At 36.7% G+C, this 22178-nt stretch overlaps 1 protein-coding gene and 1 long non-coding RNA gene across 5 annotated transcripts in view; one reads left to right on the top strand and one right to left on the bottom strand.

The window, feature by feature from the left end:
- The window catches only part of LOC124222679 (uncharacterized), a 161009-nt gene that overhangs the window by 61696 nt on the left and 77135 nt on the right, over positions 1–22178 (top strand). For all 3 annotated transcript variants that reach the window (XR_006884076.2, XR_006884070.2, XR_011177577.1), the window contains one exon: positions 6205–6372. This is a non-coding gene — a long non-coding RNA (uncharacterized lncRNA). The remainder of the gene's footprint in view (positions 1–6204; positions 6373–22178) is intronic.
- side (sidestep) overlaps positions 1–22178 on the bottom strand; it is a 119672-nt gene that overhangs the window by 57916 nt on the left and 39578 nt on the right. The window contains exon 2 of one of the 2 annotated variants that reach the window (XM_046633908.2): positions 5238–5370. The exons of the other annotated variant lie outside the window; for it this stretch is intronic. Within the exon in view, the coding sequence (XP_046489864.1) occupies positions 5238–5370 (133 nt within the window). The remainder of the gene's footprint in view (positions 1–5237; positions 5371–22178) is intronic. 2 annotated transcript variants of the gene reach the window in all.

Below are 22178 nucleotides of genomic sequence, written 5' to 3'. Positions count from 1 at the left end.
AAGGGACTTTGCAAAAGCACCGGACGCAGTTTCCCGGCATCCGCGAGAGTCGAGAAGCCCGCGAAGCGAAACTGTCGGCCTCGTTGACTAAGCTGATTGCTTTAATGAAGGTCCACTATATCGGAGGATGTGTGGCGGCGAGCCGACGCTGCTTCGATGGGCGAAGGGCGAGTGTCGGATATTCCTGTTCTTCTTCTTCTCCTTCGGGATCGCTCCGAGAGACGGGATACCCTCGATTCGATCAAATCCTAAAACACCCCCGGACTCTGTGCCCTCAGATCTCACGGCAATTCCCGTTCTCTCTCTTTCTCGACGTTCCTGATTACTCTCGACTTTGTACTAATTGCCCCCCCAATTTCATGTCACATTTAACACGTTTCTTTAAAATTATACAGAACGTAACGTGAGAAATTTTTTTTCAAACTCAAGAATATTTTTTATCCACATTGCTGTAATTATTGCAGAATATTACATCCAGGGCGTTAAACACTCAGAAATTATCTTTTTGTATTCCTATTATTACTCAGGAGTATTTCGTTTACATTTATACTATTGAAGAAAATTTTATTCTCTTTGCTAATACTCGGGAATATTCCATTCACATGGCTAATACTCAGGAATATATCATTTACTTTTGTACCATTGAAGATCATCTCATTCCCATTGCTGATACTCAAGAATATTCCCATTATATTAATACTGTTTAAGAACATTTTATTCAATACTCAGAAATCGTACATTCATATTGCTATTGATACTCACGAATATTACGTTCGCATTGATGATACTTAAGAATATTTCATCAACGTTACTCGTGCTCAAGAATATTTCAATCACATTGTTGATACTCAGTAGCATTCTGTTAGTATTGCTAATACTCAACGATATTCCATCCAAGTTTTGAATAATTAAACATTGCCTGGATTTTCATACATTTTTCAATCCGTTGACATGTTGAAAAAAAAAAAAAAGAAAAAAACGTACACCTGCAAAAATCATCCCTGTTACTCTAAAGTGTTCGTTTCGCGTTTGCGATTACTCAGAATTTTGTATCGTACACTGATAAAAAATTTTCGTCACTCAATAGTCTCGAAATTATTGAAACAAGTTTCTCGAGATTGACCAAAAAAAAATTTCAGAGAAATTTCAGTTCACCAAATAATTATGTTCTCACTTTGATTGAATCTAATAATGGTTGATTTTAGAAATCGAATTTCTCATCAATTTCTACCGACGTCATAGATTTTCGAGAATTTTGTCTTGAAATTTTTCACAGTTTTGCTCTTCCCACAATTATTGTTTTTCAATTGACTAAAAAAGAATTGCGAATTATTGTGTTGGGAAATAATCGACACAAAAAACAAAAAAAAAAAAATGAGTGCGTTTTTTCAATTTCGTGACTAAATTTTTGTACGATTTTCATCAAATTTTAGCACATAATTTCAATGAAAACCGGTAAATTCGTTCGAAGAAAATTAATACGGTGAAATGGAAAACGATTTAACAATAATTGAAACAAAATCGTGTCGTGTTGCTGATGAATTTGATTCAACTCGTTATGTGATTGTGAACGTCGTCCGCGTTACTCGCCAACTTGTCAAAGTTGCGCATCGCGCATTGTAAGAGATTGAAACAACGACAGTTCGAGGTCGCGTTTCACGGAATGTTACATATTGGTCCACGCTTATAACGACGCCGATATAATAGGTACCCGGCATGACTGGATCCTTGATTAATCGAGGATCCAAACGGCGAACTTTGCTCGGTAAAACCAACTCGGCAAAGTTGTTCCTCCTCCCAGCCATCGACGCTAGATTTGCATAATTGTTAGTTATTAATTGAAAAGTTATCGGAAAAGTTATCGTAGGTATTGATCGCCGCCACTCCATAACGATATGACGGTTCAAATGAATGGAATTCAATGAACACATGCACCAAAGTTACGCGGCATGGCAAAGAATGATATTTCGATTTTTATTTCATTTTGAGTCTGGATTCTAGATGTCCAATTTTTATCTCTTCCATGTAACTGATAAATGAAGAATATCACATTACGTCACTAGGGAATAAAGTAGAATTTTATTCCCGAGTTACGTACAGGACTTTATTTCCGAGTCAACTCTGACCGCGATATTTATTTGAAAAATGGGATTTTTAAATTAGGCTCATATTTCCAGCTGATTTGGATTTTCGGGAAAAAGATGCCACTTTTGTCCCGCTTTTGAGGTCGAAAAAATTAACTTTATGGTTGAGACGGGAATAAATAGTTTTATTGGATGAAGTTTGTTTTCTGTAGAAACCGGAACATTGTTTAGGATTTAGGATACATATTATAAATAAAAATTTAGCAAACTTCGGTTTTGTTTTAAATTTAAATCACTATTATTCAAAACCAATAATTAATAGTAAACTACAAATGTAAAAGAAGCGATAAACAAAGTTTAAAAATTCATATATTTCGCACTTCTTCTATTTTTTTATAGACTTTTTATCTCTCATCGCGCTCTCATTATACCAACCCTGATAAAGTTGATAACGATAAAGTTCATCACATCTTGGTGAAAAGCTTTTTCCTCTTTCTTTTGAGTAGACACTCATATTAGTTAATATCAACCAAAAACTTCAAGACTTATTTATCAACGTAAAAAAGACAAAAACAAACCTCACAAGTAACAAACAAAGATTTTGGTTATTATTCGATGTGTATAGAATAAAAATTCATTCATGTCAATAGAAACGAAACGGAAATTTTTATTTTTTCGTTACTTTTTGATGTGTGTTATTATTTTAGAGAATGAGTTTTTTTTTCAAAATATTTAAATTTACATGCCGATATATTTCACAGGCGTGGGTTTAAAAAAATAATTATTCAAACCGACAGAGAGGAAGAAAGAAAAGAAACGTGAGGGTGAAAATTTGAAAAGGTGGATTTAATGCTTTGTTTTATTTCCACTTTTATCTTTTTTTTTTTAAGCAATTGCCTAACCGATTCCGCTTTTTTCACGTCGTTTTCTTTTACTTTTTCTTTTTTACTCTTTTGCCTCGAGGTAATTTCAGAAATAATCACGCTTTTATGTTTGTTCACTCTCTTGCCCCACCTCCTCCCTCCCACCGGAGAGATAATATCTCTTGGCTACTGCATTGCGGGGGAGAGAGAAAGAGAGAGAGAGTAAAAATGTGAAAAATATACCTTCAGCTCTGCAGGTATATACCTAGCTACCTACATACACATATATATATATATATATATATATATACGGATCATGTATGAATAACGTTGGAGAACCAAGGAAATTCTAACGTTTCCATGACTTAACGAGCTGTTTATTTACATACTTCAGATTCCGCGAGTGAGTGCATGCCATTACCCTCCCCAATCAACTCGACCTGCACCAATTTCAAAGGTCGATGCCTTTTGCTCACCTACGTCATTCGATGCAGTGCGTCAAAATCGTCGGGAGTTTGTTCAGAGGTGTTGTTGTAATACATCTATGCGATTATGTTTTTATTCAATTGGTTTTTAAAGATCGATACTCGATTTTTATTGGTTCGAAATCTTGTTTGAACACAATGCACCTTTTTCGTCTAACTGTCATTAATCATTTGATACGGTTGACAAATTTATTTTCGCGGTATAACGAATTTTCTTCGATTGTTTAGAAAGTTCTTTTTACACGGAATTCGGAAAATTGTAAAATCCGTTTTTGCTCCGATTGTTAAAGACTGTAAAGGACAACATGTGAAAGTTGTAAATTGCGGACAGAAAATTTTGAAATATCTTCAATAAAATCCTGTTTATGCAAAAAAAAAAAAAAAAAAAACAACAACACACGAATATTTCTGAAGAGAATTTTAAGAGTAAAAAAGATTGTTTGATTTTCATTTTCAATTTTAATTGTATTCTCGATATCTACAACAAACCGTTACAAACGCATAGAACAACTCGTGATTAGCGACTGCACGCAGCGATGCAACAAAATGTAGGATATCAGGGTTGAATGAAATATTCCCGCATGCCGCAATAGAAGCTAATACGGAGTCGCATAAACGCGCTTAAGTAACAGACATGGCACGGAATAATTATTGGTTTCACGTAAGCGTAAATATTCGCGTTCCATTTCACGAAATTGAATTATAATATGGATTTGAGTTCTGTATTTTGTGGGTTAATAACTCACCTGCATTAACCCCGAGTGAATATTCAACGTTGCGCGGCAGCTTGCTCGCTTCGTTTCTCTACATATTGTAGGTACATATGTACCTATGTACCACACACGGGTATCATTTACCTCGAATTACATAGAGAGAGAGAGAGAGAGAGAGAGAGAAATTATTAAAAACTGAAACAAAATCACATAGCACACGGGCTTGAACACATCAAAATTTGCATACGGGAATTTAACAGTCCAATTAGAAGCCCAGAATTTCGAGTTGAAATATTCATCTGGGTATGATATATAATATTTATGGTGGGGGTGAAAGTATAGGAAGATCGAAAAATCGAAGGGCCGCGGTAGAGATTTTTTAAAAAAGGGAACACTTGATTTATCCATAATTTAAAAATCGCGAAATTCGAAGTATGGAAAAGTGAAAGATTAGAAAGGTCAGAACGTAGAATGCTAAAACTTTAGAATCTACAGAATTCCTCTCGATTTTGTCGTTCTATTTTTTGACCTTTATATATTTTGTCATTCTGTATTTCGACTTTCTCTATTTACAATTTTCTATACTTGGACTTTCCACATTTTTAAATTCCACGAATAAGATTTTCGCGTCTATGAAAATTCGATATTCTGAACAGCAATTCTATTTTTTTTTTTTTTTTTTTTACCCATACCCATATTTTCAAATCTTTAATGATTATGCATGATATTTTAGAAAAAATATTGTAATTTCTGGATCGAGAAAGTTTTCCACTTTGCAGAATTCGCGTCGTTCGCCATATTGATCCATCTAAATCGCAAGATTTAAAAACTAAAAACAACTCGTCTTAAGCGGTTATTATTTTCAATATAAAAGCTTTGCTTCGACCTGATCGCAATATTTTGTTTCGACCCTTTTTTTTTGTCTCTTACGATTACGTTCGGAATTTGATTCGACCTGAATATTCGCACTTATGGAGCAAAGGAAAGTGGAGCAGTGAAATCGGGAACGTCGTAACTTCGTCCTGCACGCGTACAATTTGAGAGAACTTAATCAGGGGCGAGCACCTCAGCTTTAAGATCGTGGATATTTACCTGTACAAAGGAATTCCTGAGTCATCCTTAAACCAAAGGACCATACTGACGGAATCCGTCGGTCTAGGCGGCGTCACGTCACAGGGTAACTCAACGTGGTCACCCTCGACCGCCCAAATCAGCTTCGCCGGCACTGAAAAATTCAGGAGAATATCCATTTCAATTACAGTCATTCGTACGAATCAATTGATTTAATTATAGACGAGACGTGGCGTAGAAAAGCTTCAAAATTTGTCAGAAAATACCGCCAGAGCTTAGAGCGAATATTTTATGCGACTGCTGAAATTAACAGGATGCAAATCAAATTTCACTACTGAATTTCCATTTGCAGTTTAGGTAGACATTTTTTCTAACACCAAATTATTTTTTCGGATACTAATTTTAAGTGTCGACAATTTTACTGAAATCCCCTTTCTGAAAAACCGAAAAAAAAGAGATACATTATAGATACGAAGGTTTTAATGTTTCGAATCCATATCTGCTTTTCATTTGATTTTATTTTTTTAAATTTTTTATTAAAAATTCAGAATTTTCTGTGTTTTCTTTTTGGATTTACACTATTTTAATCTATTTGGATAGTATCTGTTCGTACAAAACTAGTTCGAACTGATAGAAAGAGATTTTGAAGATGAAATTAGATAGAGGAGAGATTTGGCGTGAATCTCCAATCGATGATATGAAAAGAAATAAAACTGCAAAATAACTAGAATTATACTAGTAAATAGATTTTCTGACGATTTTTACGCTTAAACTTCTTAGCTTTCTAATTTTTTCTCAGCAAATATTGTTGCTATGATTATAGCGTCTGGTTGTAATTTAAAAAAAAAACCAACCTTAAACGTGAAAAGTATCCGTGGTACATATTTTTTACTACTATATTGCGATTCAAGACCTTCAAATATATTATAATTACACATAACAATAAGAAGGAGAAGAAAAAATTGTTTTGTTTCTTTTTTTGTTGCAGGTCAATGGCAATTTACCCCAAGACACTGATCGACGATAAATATGGAAGATGATCTACGTAACCGTTGAGGATTGGATGCATCGTTTTCCATCGCAACCGATCAGAGACGTCGAGCCTCGACTACGCTTAGTAGACACGCAAAATTAATTCGGCGTGAAGTTGGTGAAGGTAATTATTTGACTCGAGTAGTTAATCATTAATGATTCCCACTGGGTGGCATTAAGTGAGCGTGAAACAGAACGTCAAAACATTTCAGCGGCAGTGTTCGGAGTCCGATAAATATGGGAGAAAAAAAAAAAAAAAATCCTACAGCATCGTCGTAATTACCAACGAAATAATTTGAAACGCGTACCATCGACGAGAGTAAAACTTCCGTGTAAGGTTTTTACGAGCGTTGAAAAACTTGACTGGAGTAAAAAGTGTGCGAAGCGTCAGTCAAGGCGATAGCCTATCGGGACTTCTATGAGAGGGTGCACACACGCACACACACACACACACACACACATATAAGAGGGTGGAGTAGTGATCTACAGCTGCGCGAAGACGAGGGGCGATACTTCGAGGATCTATTTTTGGTCTCCGTAGATCCAGAACGAGGTGATGCGAGAAGTGGAGTGAAGTAGTCCTAAGTAGGAAAGGCGAGGATAGTAGGCAAAGCTCGTTACGGAGGCGTAAAATGTTCACACTCCACTTACTACAGGCTCGTTAATAATTAACCTGCTCGAAGAGTAGGGTAATTAATTTACTGTCTAAAGTTAAGGGTTCGCCGAGAGGATTACTGCTCTCTCTCTCTACTTCACTTGGCCGTCTTAACGACGCAGTGACGTACACACGCACACACGCACACACTAGCGCTCGCACCTGATCATCCCGAAATTATGTCTCCGTTCGCTTTGAGAGCTTCCGACACTTTTGAAAACAGTATTTCAAGATGCTATTGAAGCTCCCGCTGACAGCGAACTTGCAAACCATGATCTCCTGTTAGGATGAGCCTTGTTCCGTGAAAATTGAAGAAATTTTACGAGTATGAGATGAAAAATAAAATATAAAAATTACACGGTATCTAGAAAGATTGGATAATCCTTGTAAAGCTGATATTGAGGGAAGGAGGGAAGGTTAAAAATCATTACTGTCTTGGGAGTTTTTTTTTTTTTAACGAAATGAAAGTATTCGAAGCAATTTGAGTTTGAGAGCTTTATTATTTATAATTTCAAGAATATTATAGAATTTTTTTTATTGAAATTAATAATAAAATGGAGGATTGATTAAAAACAAAACAATTTTTCCCGAAGATATACGATTATGAACAAGAAATTTCAATTCTGGATCAAAAAATTGCTAAAAAAAATATTGGGATTGAAATTCAAGAATCCAGGCAAGAGCTCGAATCGATAAACAATTTTTAAAGTTTGTGTCAAAATTTCAAATCGTATCGGATGGAAATTGACCAAGGAATCTGTGCCACCGGATTGAAAATGTGGTCGTTCGATCTTTATTGTGTTATTAATTTGAATGAAAAAATTCTAAAAAGTCCTTAAAACTATAAATAACAGGGCCCTTAAAATCAAATTGCTCCAAGTGTTTTCATTTTCTTTTTCTTCTTTATAAAAAAAAAAAAAAAAAGAACTTGTAAAAATAGGTATGATTTTAAACCCTCCCTTTAACCGAAGTACCTGAGAAAAGATTCTGTCAACGAATATCAACTCGATTAACTTCAGTTTTCGGTTCCGAACTCTAATCCCGTTAATTTTGGTACTAAAGTCTATCGTTAAACTTATTCGATCTGTTCGAAACTTGTCGAATGGATTTCCACACTTCCACGCGGAAGACTGACGCCCAACTTAACCCGACCACTGAAGAGGGCTCTTCACCGGTTCACGAGCCCAAGGAGCTTATCATTATGGATGGAAGTACCGACATAACTTCTCGACCGTCATTGATTTCAGTTCCTAGCTCGACCCTGCCACCGTAACCACGTCGTCTTCATTTCATTAACCTTGAAGTCAGCCATCGCTTCGCGGCTAATGAAGCTGCGGAGCTAGTTTACGTGCCGATGACAGGTCGAGGATGGGCCGATATGCGAGGGAAATAACTTCCGCCGAGAATTTAATAAGCTGCAGCCCTAGTTTTTTTTTTCTTTTTTTTCTTACTTTTTCTCTAGCACAGAAGATTTACCGACAGAATATTCATGCCGTACAGGAGTATCAAGTGGTCTTTATATGGGGTTAACAAATAAAAAAAAACTCATGGTAGAACCTGTTAGATCAGTTCGAAATGGTGAAAAAGAAATCCCTAATTTTATTCAGATTTTTATTTCATTCCTTTAGTCTCCCTGTTTGAGCGAAATGCTTCAAATTATCGATAAATATCCTCGTTCACTCACTGAATATTTGAGAATATGGATTTTTTTTTTGCCTACGAATAACCTTTAAATAAAATTTAGTACGACTTATAGTGAATATAGAGCATATTTTTTTTAATAAGTTGAATCCTTCTGCATGAATCGAGAAACTAGGGGTAATGAAATAAAAGTCCAAAAAAATTGAGTCATTTTTTTTTTTACCATTTGGTACCGATTTGCAAGCGCCGACGTGATTTTTTTTTTTTTGACCCTGTACATTAGTACCACACTAACGCGTATGTCTCAACTTGTAATTTAACGGCGTTCAAACTTTACTTTATAACACGAAAAAGTGTTGAAACGTCGCGAAAGTTTGACAACCTTGATGCTGACCTTCTGGTTCAATCTGAAAATTACTTGGTTGAAGGGAGTCCTAGATACAAGATCTCGTTCAAGATCTTGACGCTGAACTTTAAGAGAAACTTGTTTTAGAGCAGGTACTCGATCCGAGGTAGTGGATAATTTCACTGGCGTAAATTCACTCGGCATAAATTGAACGGGCTTCAATTAGAGGAATGATTCTGAGAACTTCTTGTAACGTGTAATAATCGTCTTGCGTTATTAGTTTTAGTGGCTTGAGGATAGTTTCACGAGTTCAAATTCGAGCCTCCGAGGATTTTCAAGATGTTTGTAAAAAGTCAACGCGGAGAATGAACGCGAGTTGATAAAGATCCTTGTCAACGGTTGAAAATTCACGCGATCCTTGGAAGCAGGGCTTTGCCGCGCCCCTGAGATATCGAGCCCTTCCATTGTGTGCACTGACAAAATATTTCGGAGGTTCTGTCTACAAGGAACCGTTCCGGACCCGCCTTTGCTTAGATTGAGGGATTACACCTACGGGATCCGCAAGACGGGTTCGGGAATCCGGCCGTCCTGACCCTCCGCCCACAAACTTGATCCAACAAAAGCACGCGCTGAGCGGCTGGGCTGTATGATTGATCTGGTCAAGACGCAGGTGACACTTCTGTCACTTCGTCGGTTTAACCACGTGTACCCTTCGTTTATGGATGAACGAGCGTCCCTGGCTCACGTCCCTTGCCGATGAAGCATCCGACGTCGAAAACCTCCATGTATGTGCAGGTTACTTCACTCTCATTTGGTTATGCTTGTACCCATCCCAGTAGAAATACCCTGCAGGTGATGACAGTCGTCGTATCGATCTTGGACGAATAGATCCTTAAAGTCATATGGTCAAGTCTGTTCCTAATCCAGTAGAAACACTCTGCAAGTGATGGCAGTTGTCATATCGATCTTGGACGAAGCTTCCATAAAGTCATATGGTCAAGTCTATTCCCAAACCATTAAAAACACTCTGCAGCTGATCACAGTGGTCATATTGACTTTGGATGAAAGGATCCGTGAAGTGATATGATCATATGATCAAGTTTGTTCTCAAACCAGTAGAAACACTCGGCAGGTGATGGCAGTTGCCATATCGATCTAGAACGAATGGATCCATAAAGTTCTCATGTTTTACCCAGCCCAAGAAATCCTACGAAACCCCGAAGCTCTTGTGAATTCCTCGAATGAGCCCCCAGACATGTTTTAAATTTTAAGTCTGCCGTGACTGATGCTTTATTGCCTGAACTACCTGCACGATTACCGAGAAGAAAGTTCCGGCACGTGAAGCGCCGAGGGTGGTTATCGAGCTTTCAATTAAACATGGTGGAGCGGTTCTTCGACAGATTCCGTTTCAAACGAGAGGTTCTTTTACGCTCAATTTGACGTTGTTGAACTGTTTTTATTATCGAGCTCCTCTTTAGGTATCTCTAGATTGTCTTTCGGCTTCTTGGACCCCGCTATAAGATTCTTGTAATTATGTACCTTCTCTCGAGAAAGAAAAGCTTACTGAAATGGCTGTATTACGGGTGTTGACGAACTTTTTCCGCTCCACTCCCAAAATTAAATTCAAATAATTAAAAAACAATTGCTTAATTTCACATGGAAATAACATGGAAAAAACTTTTTTTGTCTGTATATATATTTTATTGTAAGAGTAATAATGTTCCAAAAAATTTGCAACTATTAGGTTTTAGTGGGAATTAGTGCTACTATCTGAAAAAAAAATCAACATCACGATACCAGTCAAACTAGACGAATTGCACACCTTCGAAATCTGACTTTTTTTTTTTATTCGGAAGAATTGTAATTCGTCTAGATCGACTGGTACGATGATGTGTATTTGTTTTTCAGGTAATAGCATTAATGTCGACTAAAACCTAGCAGTTATAGATTTTTTGGAACATTATTAGTTTTACAATAAAACATATACTGAGAAATATAAGATCCCCGAGCGAACTATCTTAGAGTTGAGGTAAAAATCTGAAAAAATTATACAAATGTTTTTGAACTATTTGAAGTTGATTTGGGGGATGGAGCGGAAAAAATCGTAAACACCTTAAATAAGGAGCACCCTAATGGACGGTTTTTCATATGTTCCCCTACTCTACTCGATGCGTAACGCATTCATAAATTTTTTTCTTTCTACCTTTCGCGCCTCGTTCCGAACCTCATTCCCCCTTCTTTTTCCCCCGGCGACACGCTTCTAGACGCATTTTCGATAAGCCTCTGCTCCAAGCCTGCGTATATACACACACACACTTCCCAAAATTTCTTCCTTATCTTATTATCCTCGCGAGGCGCTACGCGACGCGTTGGCACTCACCTTCCGTGAAAGAGAGAGCTTCTTGAGGCTCCTTTAGCCCTCCTGAGTGGAGGATTTTCTCCACCCCGCGTAGCCACCGGCGCAAACTTCTCGTTTCCACCTTTCACGTATGGGGGAAAATGAGAGGGGCCAAGGGAACCGAGTGGAGCGAGAGGGAAATAGCCGCGCCCTTTTCTTCCGACCTTCTCAAATTTTTTTCAGGTGCGGAACGCACATCCGGAGTTTATTTTCAACACGACCGAAAAGCAACAGACCGCGTTTCACCCTTAACGCGGTGTCAAAAGCCCGACTCAATGTTTGCTAAAGCCTGATTATTTACCAACTACGATGTCCTCTTTTCACCTAATCTCGAGGATCGAACTAGAAGGTATACATGTATTTATATCCCGCTAAACTTCAAGGAAAACCTCGCGTCGTAAACGCGTGATAATGATTAATGAATCAATTAAATCAATTACAATACCTGACTTCTTGTTGTTCCATGAACCTATGCGTACGTTGTGAAATGTGTCAACCCGTGTAATCCGATCCTAATAGAGGCTCCGGACCACACGTGACGAAGGTATGTCCCGAAATGACATAGGTTACAAGTCAAAGTTTCTCCTTCGAATTTTAATCATTACACGTAGTAGAGTGATTAACCTGATTTTCGCAAGCCAACAACGAACAATTGCACAATGAATTACTCAGAAACAAGACAGACGATCAATCACACTCGAGAATCTAAATGGAAACGAATATCCGGATGAATGAATATCCACTTCCAAAGGAATTGCTCACTTCATTGACACGATCCGATCTCATCACATCATCATGATCGGTTCGAACAACAACGTTATAAATGCACTCGCCATTTTGCTGGTGAAAAACCAGGACCCTTGTCACATCGATGTTCGATCCTGTCCTCTATAACGACCGTTCAAAGGTTCGTTGAGGAGCCTTGACCTCTCTTGGTAACAAAGGTTCGGGTACGCTGCTTTTTGGAAGGTTCCTGAAGTTGTTCACTCTCGGATGTCCTCCGATGTACTCGGCTAATCTACGGCTTCTGTCCGGCTTCACCCTTGACCTCACTTCAGGTGATATTAACAACATTCTGATACTACCGGGGCGAATTCTTCGGATTCCTGAAGGTCGGGGGTGAAGGATTCACATGAAATCTGTTCAGCTGTATCTAAGACTTGTGAATTTTGAGAGGAATCAGTGAAATTTCATTATTTTTGAAATTTTTAACAGCGACTGAGGTGTCATGGATTGGTTACAGCGTGAAGTTGAAGACTCAAAAAAAAAAAAATGAGTCGACCTGTTGGAACGACGAGAATGAGAAGCAAGTGTTTAGAAAATAGCAACTCGCTTGGAAGGTCTAAAATCATACCCACTCTCAGCAGGTCTTTTTTTTCTAGAGAGAATTGAAAATTTTGTGTGATTTGAGTTTTAGGTCTTTATTATTCGTAGTTTCAAGTATATTTTATAATTTTTTCGTTGAAATTAATATTCGTAGAGAACGACTTCCAAGTTGAGGGCTTTTGGGATGGCGAATCTCCTGACATCACTGTACAACTTGTGGCGTATAGAAAATGTGTTTTGAGTTGAAACACTTTTTTGTGTTTAATTTTGTAGACCAAATGTGTTTTTTTTTTTTTTTTTGATTCGGGGGATTTAAATTTTGGGATTCAAATTCAAACATATAACCACGAACTTGATTCGATAAACAGGTTTTAAATATGGTGTAAAAATTTCAAATTGATCGGACAAGAATTGACCACTGCGCCACTGGACTGAAAACGTGGTAGTTCGCTACTTGTTTGCGCCATGCCGTCATTTTGTTATTAATTTCAAGGAAGAAATTATAAAATGTACCCGACACCATAAATAACAAATCATTTAAATTCATATTGCTCCGAGTGTTTTCATTTTCTTTGAAAAAAACTCGTGAAAATCGGTATGATCTTAGACCACCAAAGCTGTAACCCCGCTCAAGGTTGGCGGCAGTGGGACTTGAAGGATAATTCAGTGAGAGGTCGAAGAGCCTGGTTCATCCCTTTTTCAGACGGTGGACGGAGCTTGTCTCTTCGCTGAAAAGAATAATGCGAGTGGTGAGGTCAGGAGTTTGGATGGGATGGGAGCTTTGTCTAATCTGGCGCAAGTACCAAAACTGTAAGTGAAGTAACAACCGAGCCAAGCACGAGATAAGTACGGAAGTTAACTTTCGGAAGTGTCTCCCCAGCTGCATATCGTTTCACAAGCCGCGTCCTCGACCCGCTACGTCGTCTTCTCTCCAAGGAGGAAAGATGAGGGACCTTGGTTAACCCAAGCGAGCAACATAGCTGGGCGAGAGATAAAAAATATCATCTGTATAACGTTGAGGGAGGTGCCTATATAACTTTATAGAAGTTCGAAAGAAGTTTTGATTGTCGGGCACCTTCGCGTCTCGGGGAAAACCTACACCGCCACCAACTCCGTTACGTCACCACCAGAGAACAGAATTTTCGAAAGTTTGATGAATCACCTTACCCGGAATCATAGGAACACCACGATTGTTGAGGGGGTCCGTTAGGCGGAATCGATAACGCTTAGCAATTGGGTTACGCGATGGTAGTACGTCGAATGGATATCGGGGGCTGGGTTGATATTCCAAATTTGTAAAGTTCCGAAAGCGCCAAATTCCGAATCGCTCAATCCCGAGACTCGAAGTAAAGAAATAAAACTTTGACGAAACATCCAAGTTTCGGAAGGGTCCGAAACCCAACGCTCAAAGTTCCGAAAGTGCAGAGATCCGAAAGGGCGTAACTCCGACAAGTCGAAGTTCCGAAAGTGCGAAAATGAGAAAAGTTGAAGATCTGAAACATTGAAATTCCGAATGATCGAGGAATTTCAGTAATGTGAATTTCTGGCTTTGTGAAATTTTACCATTTTGATCTTTCTCTGTTTCAAGAGAGTTATCAACCATTAAGTTTTTTACAATAGAATATCGTTGCGAAATTGTCCCCACAGTGCATACAAATTCTTTTCAGAACTTTCGACAAATTGTTAGCTCTGTAAGTTCTCAAAGCGTCTCGTTGCTCTCATATAGAAACTCGATTTGGTCAGACCATATTATCCTATATAAATACAATTTCCGTGTGGAACGAGATTCCCATTATTTGCTATTCAACTCTTGAGGGGAAGTTCAACTCTTGTTACGAACGAAAGAGATTTCGGGTCCGTAATTCGAAATCTGGTCGACACTGAAGTTGGTCTCGAAATACTAGTATTAAAAAAAAAAAACCTCCCCAGATTTATTTTGTCCGAAAAGAACAAAAATGATCAAGTTATTCCGATCGATTGTTTCTCTTTCTAGTTTTTTGTAAAATCAACAAAATCAATTCACTTTGATGTTTTGAAAATTTACAAAGATATCCGGAAATGCGTAAAATTGAAAAAAAAATCAGACAAATATCCTGAGAAGTTTAGTTCATCGGTTGCTTCTATTCGACGAACAAATCGACAAAAAATCGATGAGGGGGTCAAGTAAGGATTTGGCACTCCAATTCGTTGAGTGGACAAAGAATGACCCTTGTGAATGGAAATCGTTGTATAAAGTCCGGGGTCCAATTGAAGAAATACCTCGAACAAGGGTCGTAGTCGAAGATAATTTTTTAAGGGATGAAAAAATAAATAAACATAAATAAGCAGCCAAAGTTCTAAAACTTTTGGTTTATTTTTAAATCACGCATCTCGTACTGAAAGAATTCTCGCATTCGGCACATGGTGATCAAACTTGAGTGTGGTTTACTGTTTTTAATTTCGTATTTTTTTACGGAAAAAAATAAAAAAAACCACTCCACAAAAGTGTTGTAGCCATATGCTACTAGTTATTTCCAGGCCAATTTTCACACGCATGTTTACAACCTACACGTTGACACGTAATTCGCGGACTGGGTTATAGTTTACGTTTAATGAGTTTTTGAAAACGTATTTCCTGTTGGGTGGTTCTTTTTTTTTTTCTTTTTAAGCAATTAAACATTTGTCTTGTGTTTGTCTATTTATAGTCGTATTGTAATTTTATTTCTTTATCCTTACAGATTTAACTCTATTCATAAATGTAATTCGGTTTTTGTGATGATGATTTTTTTATTTTCTCGATGATTGAAATTAGGTTCTTCAAATTTTACCAGCTTCGAAAAAATTGAAACAACAAACTTATATTTTCGTCCCGATAAACTGACTGAGAAAAATATTTTTACCTGTCAAATTTTCTTTTCACGATTTGACATGGAATTGCGTGATTATTTTTCACTTAAAATTTTGGTATAACCACCGTCATCAGTGCTTTTAATTTTCACTTGAAATTCTCCGTTCATCTTGAGACGAAGTCGACAATTTTACCAGCGCGTAAAGTTCTACACATAAAACTTGGTTTTAATGAGGTTTTAATGCTTCTGAAATTATTACCATATCGCAAAAGCAGAGACGTCGACAAGTAAAAGTGTGTAAAAATAAACACAAACCGGTAAAATATACTAACAGTTTTAAAAAATTATACAAAACACGATGGAAATCGGGTTAAAAATTTCAGTATTCATACGATATCTGGTTTCCCGAAGATAGAAAGAAAAAAGGAAGACTAACTTTGAAATTTGAAAACTTGGTTAGTCCGAGATTTCGAAACTTTTGAGTCTCTCACAATTCGAAATTACAACTCTTACACAGCTTTGATAATTTTTTATGAAAATTCAATACTATGTAAAGTTTACCTACGAATCATTAGTTAACTCTTTCAGTTACAGAAGTCACTATATTGGCACTATTTTTCTTTTCTTGTAATTTATTTTACATTCCAAGCAAAATCCTGACTTGTTTGCATTTTCAGATAAAAAAATACTCAAACTTTGGAATGATTAGCATTTTTTGTGAATGCATAATTGTTTATAATTGTTACAAATAAACATATGCAAAAAACAAAAAAAAAAAAAGAAAACGTATCTTCGTGAATGTAATTAGGTAGCGGAGAAATTTAATCATCAACGTACACTAAAAACGCTTGGAATTCATTTGTTGGAAAACAGAATTCACCCCATTCTAAGGGATTATTCACAGTTATGTTAAATTAAGTTTTTTCAAAATCCGTACCAAAGAAAAAAGAAACTTAATCGCGTGACTGAAAGGGTTGAAATTGAACTTGACTCGATCGAGAACTTGGTTCAATCTCGTGGTTTTTCGCTATTCGAATTAGCGTGGGAAATTTTTATCATAGATAGATAATTAATCCCGTTTTCACCCAATTTTGAAGATTTGTTCATAGTTTTATAAAGTTAAATTTTTTTCTTTTTAAATTCCGAGCCAAAGAAAGAAAAAAAAAAAACCGAATCGCGTGACTGAAAGGGTTAAAATTGATTTTGACTCGATCGAGAACTTGGTTCAATCTCGTGGTTTTTCGCCATTCGAACGACCGTGGAAAATTTTTATCGCGGATGAAAGTTGGGATGGAAATGAACGAAGGCAGTTGTGACAGGGCTGCTCAATATCGATGAAACCGAGCTCGGTCTCTCTTCGACCGCGACATGAAACCGATGGAAATTACTGACAAGAGTTTCCCAACTGTCGGGGTCACCATGGTTAGGCGGTTCAATGACGGTCCATTACAGATGTTTCCATTTGTTGTTAACGTTATTCAGAATCGGTCCGTTATCGTCGGCTATTACAAAGGTCGTTTCGGGGCCTCGCGAGAATCGAGCGGCAGCAAGCTTTATACCCCGAAGCTTCGCGACTCGCTACCGTATTCTTGATAAATTGAATTTGGTACTCAGGTAGATTTTGCGGTCGCCAATTGTCGTTAACCAGTGATTACTCTAATTATACATCCGCCGGTTGGTCCCTTCGGCTTCGAAGCTTATTTGCCTGCCTTGGAAGCCGGCGCGCCGTTTTATTATTTGCCTCATTGCCGCAGAACCGACTGTTCGTAGAGCAAACACGTTAGAGGGATTCACTTTTTTTTTTTTTCTTTGTACTTGAGGTACTAATTACAAGGTTTGTTTATGGGGGATTCCATGCGAACTTGACCTTCCTCTGATCCTCACCGTTTTTTATTGTGTTTAAAAAAAATTTCCCAACTCTCCCGATTCTGAAATATAGTACCCTGAATTTTTTCACATTTTTCATTCAACTGCTGAAATTATTTATGAATATTCGAAAGTGATTTTGCAAAGGACCTTATTTAAAATTCTAAACGTCATTCAAAACAAACGTCTATTCTGAATATTTCAAAACTGGGCCGATTTTTTAAAAATTTATCTTCAGCATTTTCGATTCTTTTTTTGTCAACTGAAACATGGTTTGAACGGTATGAAAATTCCCGAAAAGTTCTCAAAACTTTCATTTTTCACTTAAAACATTTCTAGACTGGTTCGATTATTCAACGATTTTATCTTTTTCATTACTTTATATCAAATTCAGTCTAGAAATGTCCCAAATAAAAAATCCAAGTTTGGAGAATTTCTTGGGAATTTTCATATCGTTTGAGCAAAGTTTTAGATCATCAAGAAAATTTCAAAAAAAAATCAAATATTTTTTTTTTTCAATCGGTCCAGTCTTCAAATTATTACATGTAATGTTTACGCTGAAATCTGACGTGTTTTTTGAACCAAATCCTTACGCTAGTCTCTTGAGTCGATCAATTTCCATGTATGAACCAAAAGAGAGAAAAAAAAAAAACGCATCTCACTTTATACCCTATCAATTTCATATGTTTTATCACACTGTTCGCATTGTATCGATTAATCTCGTTTTTCAAATTCAATCTACGACTATTACCATTATTATTATTATTATCATTATTATGCAACACGTTATCGTCCGTTTCCGTTACAGAAATTTGAAAAATGGTGAAAGAACAGACATCATTTCGATTTAGTGACTTTTTCTGTTAAAAAATTCATTGAAAAACCCGTTTCCAGCCAATGAGATAAAAGTATCAAGAGATAGAGATAGAGAGAAAGAGAGAATACGAACAACGAAACAACGCGAGCGAATAATTCGAGAGTTGGGTAATTACTTGAGTAATTGGGACTAAGCTATGCATTCTCTATAGTACGTGAAATTATATATAAAACTGAAAAACGAATGAAAGAAAGAGTCGGTGAGAGAGAGAGAGAGAGAGAGAGAGAGAGAGAGAGAGAGAACTAGGGAAGGGTAAAATTTAAAACGTTAAAATCCGTTCTGCTCGAAGCTCAGCTTAGCCATTCATTCATGTTTTAATTATCCCTCGTCCATTTTGAGCGTCCATCAGCTATGCACATACAACTGGAAATACTTATGCATAGATGCATACACGCGCTTATGTATAATATTAATGTAATGGGCACTTATGCGTCGTTGGATTAATAACACGCGCATCCAATGAGCAGTGCGAGGGTTCCCTGCGCATAATAATCTCTGTGTAAATAACGTATATATGTATGTACATACATATAGGCAAGTAAATACGTACGTTCATGTATAATTCGTCATATATGCTGGCTAGAAGCTCATCCTTTTTTTTTTTTTTTTCTACAGAAGCGAAACGAGGATAGCACGTTTTGTAAAATCTATTTTTTCACACTTGTTATTCTATACACATCGTGCTTGAATTACTCCTGAATTTTGTTGTGCAATATTTTTCAAGCCTGCACTTATAAAAATGAATTATGATCATTAATAAGGGAGAGAAAGGAGAAAATTGTGAAAAATTCTTTACGCCTGACGTACATCGATGCAAACAATGCAACGCCCATTGTTATACTTCGTATATATATATATATATATATATATATATATAAATATATACGGGAGACAATGCAATTAAGCCGGATAAAACTTTACGAAAGCTCCGAAAGGATTTTTGATATTTTTCAATTTTATTTTATTCAAGCGTACCGTTTTCTTTTTTCTTTTTGCTCATTTTTGTTTATTCGTTATTCAGATTTTTCTCCATCTGTTTTGTTTTCCATGTTCAATAAATTCTGTTCGTTATGCAATGCACGTGGTGTATACTTTTCTTTTCTTTTTTTTTTTCTTTTGGGTAAAATCACCGTGAAAAATTGGGTTTCTGCTCTCACGCTGCTAATTATTTCTTCACTGTGAAAAATGTGATTACACCAACTGCAACTGACTATTTTCATTGCATAGAAATTTCATAATACCATAGCAGGAGCAATACGGACAGCGCAAAAAAAAAAAAAAAACTCGCCCGCTTATCAAAAATTTTCGCTCAATCAATATAAATATAAAAATAAAAAGTTTGATGTCTTCACCTCAACTTTGGCCATAAAAAAATTGGGTATTCGGTGCATTCGGAGCTTTTGAAATTCCAAATTTCCACCCCACTCCCAATTGTTTCTTTTTTTTTCTCTTTCTCTCTTTCACACATATGTATATTCATGGTCTCCCTGTTTTAAAATTTTTTGTTTGGCCTTTATTTTTTTTTTCGTTCAGTGCATCTGGTATATTATATGCCTGGAACCTGATACCTGTTTCAGCGTTAGAACGAAGCGCACGATTCCAGCGTAAAATTAAGCCGAAAGTGAGGCCGAAAAGGAGAGCAGAGCGGATATAACGTGCGTGAGCGAAGCACTCGTTCGCTCTGTTTTCAGTGTTATTGAATTCCAAATTTATGGCTTTAATAGCGCCGTATAGTTTTTCACCAGCGTGGCTCGGGTTGCCGGGCATATATTGCAGTAGGCCTCTAACTTAATACCGCCGCGTGTGTCTTCTTCATCGTCTTCTTCTTCTTCTTCTCCTTCTTCTTCTTCTTCTTCTTCTCTTCCTTTCGTGGCGTCGCCCGACCGTTTCCCACGCCCCTGGCGGATGTCGTCTAAACCAATTTCTCAGACCCTTCTTTCGATCCTCGCGGAACCTACGCGACGTGTATTTCACCAAACATGATTTACACCCTTCCAGATTTGCAAAAATTTTCCCTAAACTACTTTCTACGTCTTACCTTTTATATTATTGTATATATATATATATATATATATATATATATATATATTTTTATTTTCATCTCGTAGCTTTGGCAAGCTGAATTTCAGGGGGGTTTCAAAACTGCGTTGCCTCGGTGAACATGATGCATAGGATAATTTGAAATGACAGTATTGGTGACCGGATATAAGGAGAGAAGAAATATAGCTGATTTGACTAAAAACTGCAGGAAAAGAGGGACGCGTCAAAGCTTTTTTTGATAAAAAAAGAAACCATGTCAACCAATGTTTTTTTTTTTTTAACTACAAATGTAGAAGATTTTACTCTGCACACAGTGGTTTTCACTAATTCTATGACAGTCGATTCTGCATTCTACAAAGTATGTTTTACCAAAAAACCTGACGCGTCCCTCGTTTCCTGAAATTTTTTGTAAAGTCTGATCTTTTATTCTCTTCGTCTACCCTACTTATCCTTCTTTATGACGTATGAAAATCATCGATGGATGGTTTGATAACAAGATTCGTTACAGAAAATAAGTTCTCCAATAAAAAAAAAAAACATTCTCTTCATAATCGTAATCACTGATCGTGAAATTTTTGTACCCATAACTTTTTCAAATATTTATAAACAGTCTTCAACGTTTTTATCAATTTTCTGAAAAATTCAGGTCGTTACAAATTCTCTGATATATTGTTTATTTTCTTATTTTTATTCTTACTTTTATTTATTTATTTTTTGTTCACACATCACTCGAACTAGTAAATTCAAAACTTGTTAAAGAAAAATTGTGAGAACAATTCGTACGAAATAAATTATCGCAGTACTACAATTTCACGATTGTAACCAATTTTTATTAAAAAAAAAAAAAAAAAAAAAAAAGTAGAATCCATTGAATTCGTCAATTCAATTGTCAATTCCTGAAATACAAAACAATCGACAGCTTGAAATTCTTAAATATCTTAAGAGCTGTGAAGAAAAGGTGTAATAAATTCGTTTGCATTTTCAGGCTGACAATATAAATCGAATTTTTTTCCTAATCGGTCAAATTGTATTTCCTACAACCCGCGTCGTGAAGAAAAAAAGAAAAATCGAAAACATTTGAAATATCGCCACGATTATTAGTCCAACGGCTGTCGTGGAATGTTGTAAAAATTTCCCTCACCCACTGGGAAATAAATAAAGTTGCGCTTGCGTGCATTTGAGATTTGGCGATGGTAAAGAACTCCGAGTTTGGGCGGTAACCATGTCCATTGGGGTTGCGGTATCTATTTATTACCCGAAATGGAAGTTTCCAAATAAATTCGTTGCACAGTTCGGCAGCTTTTCGCAAGCTCGGGTTGTCAAACAAGTGGGACGACGGTCTCTCTCTCTCTCTCTCTCTCTATCTCTCTCTCTCTTTTTCTCTGGACAAACGAGCCCCGAGGAACAGGGGAAAACATTGACAGAATCGGAAAACAAACTTTTGGGGAAAAGCGTAGATGTAGCCTCTCTTGGACACGTCGAGCAAAAAACGGAATAATAGGTACGAAAACAAAACTGCACGACACGAAGGTATTACTTCTGTGCAACTTGTTTCCCGTATATCCACCTACGCTCCTGATAAATGCCCAACATGTCCAGAAACTTTTCGCCTCGTACGACATCTTCGAATCACCGAATGTAGTAGTCACGTGATTGGACGAATTTGACAAAAGGAAAATTTTTTGATGTGCGTTGATATTAAATATACAGAAATCTTATTGCGGAATAAATATTTCAACACTTTTTGTTGTTTTCACTATTGTTTTTTAATAAATTTCTACAAATTTTGTTTGTCAGGAGTGGTGAAAATCTTTAAAATGCATTTTCGAATACTCTTTTGATAAGTGAATGACTTTTTATTCAGCATCAGTTGTGTAAAAGTTATTCGAAATGAAATCTTATTTCGGGGAAAATATTTCAACACTTTTTGACGTTTTCAAAATTTTTACAAAT

The sequence above is a fragment of the Neodiprion pinetum genome, chromosome 7, assembly GCF_021155775.2.
Source record: "Neodiprion pinetum isolate iyNeoPine1 chromosome 7, iyNeoPine1.2, whole genome shotgun sequence".
Lineage (NCBI taxonomy): Eukaryota > Metazoa > Arthropoda > Insecta > Hymenoptera > Diprionidae > Neodiprion > Neodiprion pinetum.
The sequence above is the reverse complement of the archived record's forward strand: the minus strand, read 5'-3'. Positions and strand labels throughout refer to the sequence as shown.